This window comes from Musa acuminata, chromosome BXJ2-4, assembly GCF_036884655.1.
Source record: "Musa acuminata AAA Group cultivar baxijiao chromosome BXJ2-4, Cavendish_Baxijiao_AAA, whole genome shotgun sequence".
NCBI classification, from domain to species: domain Eukaryota; kingdom Viridiplantae; phylum Streptophyta; class Magnoliopsida; order Zingiberales; family Musaceae; genus Musa; species Musa acuminata.
The window spans coordinates 2,563,634-2,576,770 of record NC_088341.1 but is presented as its reverse complement, the minus strand read 5'-3'; the positions used below and the strand labels follow the sequence as shown (position 1 = coordinate 2,576,770).

The 13,137-nt window shown below is 35.7% G+C and overlaps 1 protein-coding gene across 2 annotated transcripts; it reads left to right on the top strand.

The window, feature by feature from the left end:
* The first annotated feature begins 2,166 nt into the window (after positions 1-2,166).
* On the top strand, positions 2,167-12,584 carry LOC135609468 (uncharacterized). 2 transcript variants are annotated; one of them, XR_010485795.1, is made up of 7 exons: positions 2,167-2,407; positions 2,602-2,643; positions 5,064-5,198; positions 7,868-8,106; positions 8,805-8,841; positions 9,249-11,998; positions 12,087-12,177. XR_010485795.1 is itself a non-coding variant. In XM_065102774.1 (7 exons), exons 1-7 carry the CDS (start codon positions 2,300-2,302, stop codon positions 12,167-12,169), a joined length of 702 nt encoding a protein of 233 aa, XP_064958846.1. In that variant the 5' UTR covers positions 2,167-2,299; the 3' UTR covers positions 12,170-12,584. The 2 variants fall into 2 exon arrangements, 1 of the variants encoding a protein (XP_064958846.1); XM_065102774.1 differs by having other exon boundaries at positions 11,941-11,998; positions 12,087-12,584.
* Positions 12,585-13,137: the final 553 nt, after the last annotated feature.

Genomic DNA, 13,137 nt, shown 5'->3' with positions numbered 1-13,137 from the left:
TCAGACTGCATGCATTGCAAGGAGTGTTTTATACATGTTTTACATATATAATCTTGTAACTAAAAAATAGCATATGTATATATCACTATAAACTTTAACATAACATTTTTTTATATCCTTACAAATATTAGGATCTTTGGTATATACCGCTCTTATTAACATGCGTAAAACGCTCATATTAGCCATCACTAACTATTGTTATAAGTAAACGGTTTAAAATTTATAGATATATGAAATATAAATATTATCTTAAATATTCTTCATCATCATCACAATCAAGGATAGTTTCATTTGGTGTTTTTAAACGATATTAATGTCATGCAAGCAAGTTTCTAATTTTATAATCATGTATATATATATATAGTAGGTTTACATTTAAAGAGGTATATACGAAAATTATTCTTTTCAGTAACAAGTGCAAAGTTATCGTGAGCTTCAACTGCAATAGAGAGCGTAGGAATATGGCTGATTGATCGAAGAAGAGGGGACGACAGTTGGCATGGCAAGTCGAAGCTCAGGCAAAGAAGCCTAACCCCTAGAAATGAAGAATACGGAGGAATAGGAAGCTATTGCGTGGGGAATAAAGTTGAAGACATGATGATGTGAAAGCTGCATTCATTTCATATCTGATATGACATCTTGTCTATTCCACAAGCTAAGTCTTGCATCTTTTCTTGAATGGACTGCAAGAGTTGTTCTCCTCCTAATTTTAAGCTGGCAAAGGCTATCTGGCTACTTTCCATTCGTTTACGATACCTGTAACAGTTCTTCGCATATGTACATGAATGCCTTACTAATCTACACGCTTTAATTTTCCTCTTACTGTCTTTTGCTTCTCATTACTATCGAAAAGATGGGATTTCTTGGGGTACATTAGAAGAGAGGAAGAAGATGATGGTTTCATTCAATTTTCTTATTCAGTCTTTAATTACAATAGTCTCTCTCTTTTTTTCTTCAAAATTCCACTAATTGAAAACTCTAATTAGCAGCCTTTATTTCCAATACTACTCATAATATTTCAAGATATTTACACTAATATTAAATAAAATACATTAACATCTATTGTTGTCGCAAAGTTTGGTACATATAAGAAAGCAAGCTTACAAGTGGGAGGAGCTTCTCTATTTATCTTTTGAGGATTTGCTTAGGTCAGGAGTTACTTGGAAGGTCGATCGTCAAACTGATTTATCAAGACTATCCAATTTAATCTATATCATGATTCTTATAGCACTTGGGAAATCGATCTGACCCTATCGATCTTAAAGGAGAGTGACCTATGCATCTCCTGCAAGAAAAGACCCATCATATGCATGAACTTATCCGGTGGAAAATTAAATCACGTATTATCCAATATAGGTGGCTGCCGAATGTGATCAAACACGTGGTCATGAGAAAGAAAAAGCTGCGTCGTAGTTGAATACTTTCTTTATAAAAGCTGCGTCGTAGTTGAATACTTTCTTCCATCAACATTTTATTGATTGATAACCGTAATCAAAATCTAATTATATAGAATCATATAATCTAACATTAGTTCACTTGATCAATTAATTATAAGATATAAAATAAATTTTAAATAAAAATAAAAAATTATATAATTTTTTTTATTTAATTGAATTCTAAAATTTTTAAAAATTATTTTATACATGTATACGAATTTTATGTAACAAGCAAGTTCAAAAAAATATAATAATACCACATTAAATCTAACTACTATTGTGTGTATAATTTTAAAAAATTAAAAAATAATTATATGAACAAATCACAACTCAATAAGCATAATGATTGACCTACTAATCAAAACTTATCATAAATAAATATTTTACTTGAAACATATAAAATGTTAATGCATTATAGTAATTTTAGTAGTACAAAAAAATACTCTATTTATAATATTATTGATACATAAAAATATAATGTTTTTTATACCATGTTATAGTATTTTCAATAATATCAGAAAAAACTATAACACACTATACAAATATTATAATATACTTTTTTTAGAATGATTAGAAACAATATAATACTATACAAAAATATTATAAACATATTTCACATTATAACAGATTATGAAATTATTGTCTTATATTTTTTTACTATTTATAATATTTTTTTAATATTATAATTTGCTTATTATCATATTACACACAAAAGCCCATTTAGCACAGGCTCTCGTTTTACAAAGGTCGTCGCCAATCGAATCGTTCTCTTCATCCAATCCCTTCGTTTCGAAAGCTATCAATCCTCAAACTGGGGTTTTCCACTTTGCGTTGCGGCTTCGGGGAATAATCAGAGGGAAGAAATGAGCCACGGCGACGGGAAGGGCGACCGGGATCTGCGGCAGGGGAAGGCAGGCGGAGGCACCGAATGGGGGATGCTTCTCTTCGGATTATTTGGTACCACGTTCTCGGTAAAACTCATGTTTCCCCCCCTCCTCCTCCTCCTCTCTCTTTTTCACTCTTGATTCGCGGTTTATTCTGTTTTTTTGGCGTGTTGGGGGGTTCTGGAGATTTCTCGTTATTAGAATTATCAATGAAAGTTCTTTGATCGAGCTTTCTTTTTGTGCTTCTTGACACGGTATCCACCTTCTCAATGAATTGGCAGGTTTATCGGCTGTGGAGGACTATTAATTTGTTCTACACTCAGGTAAACTTAGTTCCTGCCCTTAGTTTATCGCAGGATGCGGCTGCTCATTATTTTCAATTGTAACTCATTTTTACCATCTTTTAGTGTTCTAGGCATGCCTTTTCTGATAGATACATTTTTCACAAGCAATTTTATGTTTTTATTAAATGATGTTCTAGAAGATCTAGAAGATTTCCTCAAAGAACCTAGTGCAGCCAACATGCTAACATTTCATTTTTTTAGTTGATTTAGAAGAATTACAGCCTTGTGGATGCCAAACCAAAAATATATTGGCTTTAATGCATAATCAAATTTGATGGAAGCATTTTTTATATTCATTTATTATGTGAAGCATTTTTTACATAAATTTACCTTGTTGCGTCTTGTTACTTTGAACAACTACTTAGAATGAATAACAACACTAATAATACTTTCGTGTTTAATATCTCATCACATTAGTTGGTAATAATTGGTTGCTATCTAGTTGAACAAAAAAATTTAAATGCAACAATTTATATGATGCATTTAAACCTTGCAATATCAATATGTATTTATAACATTTTAAGTGGAGCAACAATTGTTCTAACAGCTGAATATCAAGAGGAAGTGTGCTTTCTGCAGTGTAGAAGGATTATATAATAACAAACTGATAGCTCATTTGATTATAATTTTTTTGTCTCTGAGATGAATGCCAAAAGAATGAACAAAAGCTAAGCCAAAATTGGAATGTCAGATGTATTACATACCTTCTTCAATGGATCTTTTACCATATATGAGATCAGGATATCAGCTCATATCATCATGGATTGACTTAGTAGTCTATTCCATATATAAGGTTGATTCTATTGGAAAAAGAATTAAGTTGATTAGGTTGATTCCATTGAATCCAATAGGGATATACAGCTTTCAGATTATTTTTTTAAAACTTTTGACCTAGTCATTGTTTCTTCGGTTGTGGCAGAATCTTGGTAATTCTTGAAGAAAATAGTTATAAAATTTGAAGAAAAGTAAAGAATTCACTTGGAAGAATATTACCAAATGAGTTCATTGTCTTTAGGCTGAAAACTCAGAGAATTAATAAAAGAATATTTTAGAGGTATCTAGGTCCATAGCTTCTTCATATGAAAGCTATCAAGATTATATAAAAGCTGGCCCAAACCCAGTGCATGAGACTCATGCCAATGCAAGATATACGGAGCGTTGGTGAACAAAATCTTGCTTCTTCGAGAGATTGTCTATTTATCTAATATATTGGTTGTTCATACTTTTATATCGGTTTCATATTAAAATTAATAATTAAAAAACACCAACTTTATAGCATCAACTTACTTGTTTATGTGCAAAACTTTATAATGTAGTTCAAAACCAAAGCATTAGATAAGATCGTTAAAAGGTTTCGTACTGTGTAGTAACTTTTTTTATTTTGGTATTCCTTATGGTGCATTTGTATTCTGTTGTAAATTAATCCCTTACCTATAGATAAAGCTGACCAAAAATCTTGTGTGTATTTGTCAGTTTTGCCAAACCCAGTGAAACTGACCCAGGCTCCAGCTTATTGAGGTTGGAGTGCTCAGACAGTCAATCCATTCTGGCCAAGACTTCACAACTCATGTTGTATACCTCCAGTTTGTTTTATGTTTTCATCATAATTGCTGTGGCTGCATTACCCAAAGTCATTATACTACAAACAGAACCTAACCAAGGAGGTACCCAAGGGGAGGGAGGGGTATACACTAAATTACAGCATATGAAGTGCATCATGACAAATGAGAAATTTTTGGTTGCTAGAAGATGCACACCTTTTTATTTAATTGATCCATAGAGATCCTTGTATGAACCAAGATTCATGTCTAGTAAGCTTCAAGACTTGGTTATACCAGAAACAGCTGCTTTATAATTTTGTTAGGTTCTCGCTAAATTCTAGAATGTTCTTTCATGAAATTACTTATAATCATCAACTAGCAGTGTTGACTGTTCTTTCTAGAGGCTGATACCTTATAGTGTTCTCAGCTTTTTGACCAATGAGCTGATGCAAAAGCAGATGTCAGCTTTGGTATTGTTTCCTATTTGTCCAGAAGAATCGATTATTGCAGCATAGGCACCAAACTGTTGCTCATGCCGATCAAATTTCTCAACCTTTTTGTAGGGTGAATCTCAGATTATGCCTGTGCCCTGTGGCTTAAGCCATTGTTGTATGTGCTGGATGGCGAAGACTACTTAGGTTGCTTGCTTCTATAAGCTTGGAGTTGAGTCTATATGAAGATGATTCATTAGCTTTTAGATTTATCTAAATGTATTCCAACATGTGATTTTATGGAATTTAAATATCTGCTCATAATCATGCATTCTGTCCACTGTCAAATTCAAACAATCTTTACTAACAGTGTGGATTTCTTTATTGTTTTTCTTACTAGTTTTTGTGGTTATTTTCACTTCATCAGGTCAACAGATCACAATCAAGTTCGTCATGGTGGAAGACAACTAATAATTCAAATTTTGGAGGTTTTAGGGATTCAGCTTGGAGAAGATACAATCGTAGAATGGAGAAGGAATATGAGAAGGAAAAGGAGAGAGTGGTAAGTTTACTACATGATTTGCTAATGTTGATCAAAGCCTCCTATTGAGTTTAGTTATTGTAATTAAAATTCTTCACAAATAATAACCTAAGTCACTGTAACCGTAACTGTTTACTTCTTTCTAACAGACAATTGACTTGTGCTTACCACCATGTTATTTTCAAATTTCTCTTGGTGTGCTCAGCTTGGACACGTTCTTGTCTGTCTCTAGAAGATAATTAAAAACTAAAGCTGAAATATTGATTCATTTTATTCTGGACCATCAAAAATTGCTTTTATAAAATTTATTTCCAAAACACTTCCTTTTGAGAGCTCAAATGGTTGATTTTTTTATTATATACTTTGAGATTAAATAAGATGAATGTTTTTATACCTTACTTGCCCGGCTAAGTTCAATACAAGGTTCTAACCTGTATACTTTTAATGTATCTGAAGCAAGTGCAAACACAAATAAAAATGATAAATGAATATTAATTTTTTTTTTTATGTAATGCAAACACAAAGATAGGTGGATATAATATAGGGTTAAGGTCCATCTTAACCCCTGTGGTTTTAGCTATGGACCACTTAAGCTCTTATAATTTACTCGTGTCTAAAATAACCTTTATATTTTCAAAAACATAGCATATAAGCCCCTCTTGTCAAATCTGAGTTAATAGACGTTAGAGTCTGCTTACGTGGCATGTTGACTCGTAATGAACCATTAATATAATTTCATGTGTAATTTAAGTTTAAAAAAGGGTTAAGGTCCATTTTAGCTCTTGTGGTTTTGGCCATGGACCACTTAAGCCCTCATGGTTTACTCGTGTCTAAAATAACTCTTACATTTTAAAAAAACATAGCATATAAGCGCTCCCCTGTCAAGTCTGAGTTAATAGATGTTAGAGTCTGTTTACGTGGTATGCTGACTCACAATAAACTATTAATATAATGACACGTGTAGTTTAAGTTTAAAAAAGAGTTAAGGTCTATCTTATCGAGGAAGAGGAAGCGGCGGAGGCAGTAGCCGCAAATGAAGGAGAGGTCGAAGGCGGAGGTGACGGAGAGCTGGATCATCATGTCGTAGGCGTGACGGGTGGGGGCGCAGGAGAGGACGAAGTGGGAGGCGGTGGAGACGACAATGCCTAGGAGGAGGAAGAGGGACCAGGAGACCACTACTTGTCTAGCGTCGGACTGGTCGATGCACATTCACTTGAGGTAGGATCGGAAGATCCTAAGCTTGTCGTTAACGAGGGAGAGGCTTTGTGCGTGCGATGCCCTCCTAGGCAGCAGCGGCTCAATGCTGCTACTGGTGGTCGCTTCCACGATGATGCCTCTTCCCACCATTGATGGAGGTCTCAATTTTTTTTAAAAAACTTAAATTACATATGTCATTATATTAATGGTTTATTGTGAGTCAGCATGTCATGTAAGCAGACTATAACATCTGTTAACTCAGACTTGACGGGAGGGGCTTATATGCTATGTTTTTGAAAATATAAGGGTTATTTTAGACACGAATAAACCATAAGGGTTTAAGTGGTCTATGGCTAGAACCACAGGGGCTAAAATGGACCTTAATTCTTTTCTAAACTTAAATTACACGTAATATTATATTAATGGTTAATTGTGAATCAGTATGTCACGTAAGCAGACTCTAACGTCTGTTAACTCAGACTTTATGGGAGAGGCTTATATGTTATGTTTTTTAAAATATAGGGGTTATTTTAGACGAGTAAATTATAAGGGCTTAAGTGGTCCATGGCCAAAACTACAGGGGCTAAAATGGACCTTAATCCTATAAAATATATAGGGATCTTGCACCGTGTATGGCGGTGCTGATAACTGATGATTATCACCCTTGCTTGAGCCTTTATTGTCTTCTTGGGTTCTCACAAAGTAACTTGTTCATAAAGAGAGAATTTCGTAGTCTATGACTCCATTATATCTAGTTCAATTTACTACATACGCAAAATGCTAGTCTTCTAGTTGCTACCTGTGCCAAATTTGATAAGGTATTCGCTGTATCACTTTATCCTACATAATTTTAGAGATCCATAGGAAAGTGTGAGGGATAAGCCTATTCTTTTTTTCAGAAAAGGACAAGCCTGTTCTTGATATGATATAAGAAGGATCAGATGTGAGTCCGAAATCTGAAAATGGAATTTATGTCAACCTCACTCTATATTTGCTGAATGTCCTGTTACTGGTTTTTTAAAGTTTCAGAAAGAAAAATCTGCCTCCTACTTGCTACTTGTTTATGATAAGTTGGTTGCTTGAGTAAAGAAAACTACATAGGTCCACACTACACAAGGGAGGGAGGAAAAATCTTGATTCGTGCTGATGTCTTGAGTTTGTTACGATGAAGTCAAAGCTTTCATAATGAACACACTGAAGGATGTAGCTTTTCTTTTTGAGGTCATCTCTAGACCTTGCCTTCACTTGCTGTTACCTTTGACACAAGGTCCATCTGCACATGTATCGAATTAAGGATGATAAGAATAACTCTTTTTTAGTTTAACATTGCATCATTTAGTAACTCTGAATGATATTGGTGGTCCTTCGTACTATCAGCTAACTTGTCAGGTATACTAACTGTAACATGAGCATAGTAAGATGTTATTATTCATGCATCATCATTTTCATAGTATGTAGATAAGTAATGATTCATATATTTTAATTCTGTGTAGGAGCGTATTAGGCGCATGCAAAATATATTTTATAGAGAGAGAGATAAATATAAGAGGAGCTATGAGAATTGGAGGCACAGTGGTGATGGTGCACATGAATATACTCGACATGATTATTGGAATCATAAGACCGATACAGATACATCTTATGGATATCAAAGGACTCATTACAAAATCAGTTCTAGCCACAGTGGAAACAATTCAATGTCACACCATTACTCAGTCTTGGGCCTTGACTGGTATTAATTTTTAGTATTTTAACTCTTGCACATTTATCCTTACTTTATTTATCTTTCTTTCTGTGAACATTGTTTTTCCTAGTTTATATCAAACAGACTTCTTGCATGTGAAGTTGAATTTAGACTTATTAATTATGGTGAATTTTTTCTTCATTTTGGGTAAACTTTCCGAAGTATGTGAAGGATCTGACTTGTTACATTTTTCATGGTTTGAACATTTTGTAAGAAGGGATGACCAGCTAAGAAATGTCTCTGATAAATCCATTATTCTATCTAAACCATTGTAAGGGGGAATAAAATTGCAGTATCCTTATTTCTCTGGATTAGAAGCAAAGACAAGTTATGACCCATGCAAATACAGCTGAACAGATATAAATTGGACTCACAAGAACTAAATGAACCTTCAGAACATGTCAGAATTGGTTGTACTTGTTCATTGGTTTCCTTTAGTTTTGTCATCATTCTTTTCTAGGTTCTATGGCTGGTAGGTATATTTTATTTGTGGCGTCGTCGAGATTTTCTTGCATGTTTTGCAATAGTGATATGCAACATAGACACCTGAGGACACTATTTAGTGATTGTTGGTTCTTTCAAGAAAGAAAGTAGTAGAATATAATGTAAAGATATTAGATTCTTGATGAGAAACCAATATTAGATTTTCATTTGCCGAAGTTTTCATTTCATGCTTCCTTTTTTAGGTCTAGACCAGAACCATATTCGGATGCTGAGATTAAGGTACTTCCTTATCTGATTTTATTTTTTGTGGCTCCTGGTCTATCTTTTCAGTCACATAGTAATTTGCATGATATCAACAGTATTATGGTTTAGAACTTGGAAATAAGCACCATCATTTTGACTAGGGATCTACAGTGGTGTTTTCTCTTTCTAATGACATGATATGCTTACAGACTTTCAACCAAACTGCACTAGTTATCATCACAAGTAAACTGGCATATAACTACTATACATAATTGGATCTCATTCAGAGACCTTGTCCCATGTGAACACATGACAACCAACAGAAATCACCTTGGATGTTATCGAATTATTCATGTCTTTAGTTGAATTGTTGAATCTCGTATTTTGATGATGAAACTACTTGATATATGTTTATGATTTAATCTGCATTTTGAGTGACGCAGGATGCTTTGATCAGGATGAGACAATTAAAGCAGGAACATCATGTTGTGCCGGAGGAACATGTCAGAAGATTGGACGTCGGGCCGGTGGATCGGTCGACGTATCGACAGAAGGCTTCGGGCCGTGGACTCGGGCATCGGGCCAAGAAGAGCGGGTATTGTGCCAAGGATATCGGAGTTGCAGAGTCAACAGGCCGATTGGGCAATAGGCTGCAGGAAAGGACGATGCGCCGAAGAATCGGACGAAGCGTCGAGGGACCAATGACATGCCGGACAACTTGGTTAATTGCTTAGGATTAATTGTCTCGATCGAAGTTTTGCTTTAATTGTGCAGGATTAACTATGATAACGATGAAGACATAAAGCGAAACAAAGTGTCGGAGTCAAGCGCGAAGGATTTGTTGCGAGTTCGAGAGTTCGACGGAAGTCTGAAGGTTCGTTGGGAGTTCGCGCAGCTCGCCAAGAAAGATCGGAGCTTGCCGAAGAAGCTCGTTGGAACTCGCTAAGATCACATCGTGAAGTCTAGGAGCTTGCCAGGAGTCCGCAGAATGGTTTTCGAGAGTTCATCGGAAGACCGCCGGAAGTTTGCCGAAAGCTCGCTAGAAGAAGTCTTGACTTGCGGACTTTGTAATAGCTTAGAAAATGTCTTTAAAATCATAGTTAGCACATTAATTAGGGTTAGGATTAGGTGTTAATCCTATAACCCAAGTAGGGGCCAATTAGGCCCAAGTTCGGACTGGTTTGGACCAAGTTTGGAGCCAAACCAAGTGAGCTGAAATAGTGAAAGAGGTGCAACTGCCCAGGCCAGGAGGTGCAACCGCCTGGGCTCAGTCTCCGAGCGAGACTGGGCGGTGCAACCTCTCCTGACAAGAGGTGGCACCGCCTGAGCTCAAGTTTCGAGCTCTGCCAGGCGGTGCAACCGCCCCAGTCAGGAGGTGCAACCGCCTGAGCTCAGTCTTCGAGCTCTGGCAGAGAGGTGCAACCGCCCCTGACAGAGGTAGCACCGCCCAGAGGCTCAGTCTTCGAGCTCTGCCAGGCGGTGCAACCTCTCCAGTCAGGAGGTGCAACCGCCTGATCCCGGAATTCCGGGATTTGATCGTTTTGAGCTCCAAATTTGAATTGGGTTGGGGCCTATAAATACCCCACCCATTCAGCACTGAAAAAGCAAGAACTTAAGCCGAAATCTTGATCTTTTCAGTGGTTCTTAGAGCTCAAAACTACTAGTTTTCCTCCTTCTGTTCTTCAAGTTTGAGTTGTAAAGAGAGGAGAGAAAACATTTGTAAGGGTTGTCTCCTAAGCCCATCAAAAGGAGTGAATCTGTAAGAGGGTAGTTGGCCTTCGCCTATTGAAGGAAGGCTTCTAGTTGACGTCGGTGACCTCATCGGTGGAGGAAGCCAAAAGTGGAGTAGGTCAAGACTGACCGAACCACTCTAAATCTCTGGTTTGCGTTTATTTTGAGCACTTTATCATTACTGCAAACCTCCTACTTAGCCTCTGCTCTCTGCGCTTTTACGAACGAATTCTGTGCAGTTTACGTTTACGTCTTGATTTCATTTACAACTGCAAACTGTCTTCTGCGCTTTTATGAACAAGGTTCTGTGCAGTTTACGTTTACGTCTTGATTTCATTTACAACTGCAAACTGTCTTCTGCGCTTTTACGAACAAGGTTCTGTGCAGTTTACGTTTACGTCTTGATTTCATTTACAACTGCAAACTGTCTTCTGCGTTTTCACGAACAAGGTTCTGTGCAGTTTTCGTTTACGTCTTGATCCCATTTAGACGCAAACTGCGTTTAGACGTAAATCTGCGTTTAGACGTAAAATTGCGTTTAGACGTAAAATTGCTCAAACTGTGTTTAGACGTTTTAGACGTAAACTGAGTTTAGACGTAAATCTGCGTTTAGACGTAAAACTGCGTTTAGACGTAAATCTGCGTTTAGACGTAAAACTGCGTTTAGATGTAAATCTGTGTTTAGACGCAAACTGCGCTTAGACGCAAACTGCGCTTAGATGCAAACTGTGTTTAGACGCAAACTGCGCTTAGACGCAAACTGCGCTTAGACGCAAACTGTGTTTAGACGCAAACTGCGCTTAGACGCAATCTGCGCTTAGACGCAAACTGCACTTAGATACAAACTGAGAATTAGCTTTTGCATCATAATAGTTTTTATCGAACGAACGCAGCTTTCGTTTTTAATCGCTGTAAGATTTCCGCTGCACTAATTCACCCCCCCCCTCTTAGTGCTCTCGATCCTAACATGAATAACCAATAGTGTGTAGATGTGGATACTGTATTCATGCGTGGAGATCAACTGAAGACAATATGAACTTAAGCTGTTCTGTTTCGCACTTTCACGATGCAACATTTGTTTAACTTTGTCCCAAAATTTGTGAAAAATTACCATTCTAATTTCACCACCCTACTTTTTGACCAATAACACCTGTGATAATGACAACCATTAAATAGCTAGTTTAAAGGCATCAGATACTGCATAGCTAGTCTAAAACTGTATACTAATGATCCTTTGCCTGGCACAGTCCTGTCGGTACTAGGTAGTTTTGCAGTTGTTGTCTAGTTAAAAAAGCTGTATGTCTTGTATTATCGGTGCGTCTAATTCAGATTGTATGGTCACATGATAATGATTATGCCATACTATCCAAGCACCATATTATGTTTCTTCTCTGTTTGTTGCAGAGCGCTTTCAGAGCAAAAGCAATAAAGTACCACCCTGATCAAAACCAAGATATTAGAGGTTATTACTTGCTTATGGAAATACTACTTGTCTAAAAACTTCTTTTTGTCTCTTTGACGAAATAAAAGGCTTCATTCTTTTTCTGCAGAAGCTGCTGAGGCGAAGTTTAAAGAACTGATGACGTCCTACGAAGCTATAAAGACGGAGAGGCAAAATGGGAGTCCAAAGTGAGGTGCAATTTCAAGCCAGTAATGATCAACACTACCAAAATTCTGGAGCGTGCTGGTTTTATAAGCAAATTCTTCTTTTCTGAAAAGTAAAATTTAGAAGCTTAAATCAGTCCCGAACAAAAAGATACGTCCCTCTTTGGTAGAGGAGAGAATGTTATAAAGTTGATTTGGCAAGTTTCTTTGCCTTCAAAAAGTAGAAGCGGTGGATCTTGCAAAAGCAGTAGCCCTATGAGACGCTCTATTCACCTCCCTTTAAGTGTCGGTGATTCGGATGGCTCCAAAATTCTTCAACAGTTTGTGTTTTTTTTTTGGGTCCTGTTTTAGTTGGTGTCTAATCTTGAGAGCACATTTCAAATATGCATTAAGGGCCTAATATATATTTTAAATGTGAATTGATATTTGATATATTTTTTAAATCATATTTTTTTTAGATATTGAATTATAAATACTCAAATGCTGATATTATCATAGGATACTATTAATATTTGAGCAGTTGCTGGATGTTACTGATTTTTTAAAAAAAATTAAAAGTATTTTATGATATTTTTTAATTATATGATTATCATTATATAATAAAAACTATAATTATATGATTTAGTGAGAAATCATTTATGTGATGAAATTTTATTTTTTTAAAAAAAATATTATTATATATATTATATTAATTATATGTCTGGATAATATAAATTTTTTTATAAGATTAGACACATTTATTTATTAATTTAAATTAAAAATATAGAATTATTTTTGAATAAATATTAGTATGATAAATTTATCATATAAAATTTAACGAATTTTTTAGATAATAAATACTAAAGTAATATATATTTAAAATATATTTTATTTATTTATTATTTGCCAATCGGAGGATTCCATTAACTGTACATTCACTCGCATAGTTCGCCTAAAATTTACTTTGACCGGACCCGTTAGTGTCCAATAACGCGACCGGACGAATCGGACTCCCTA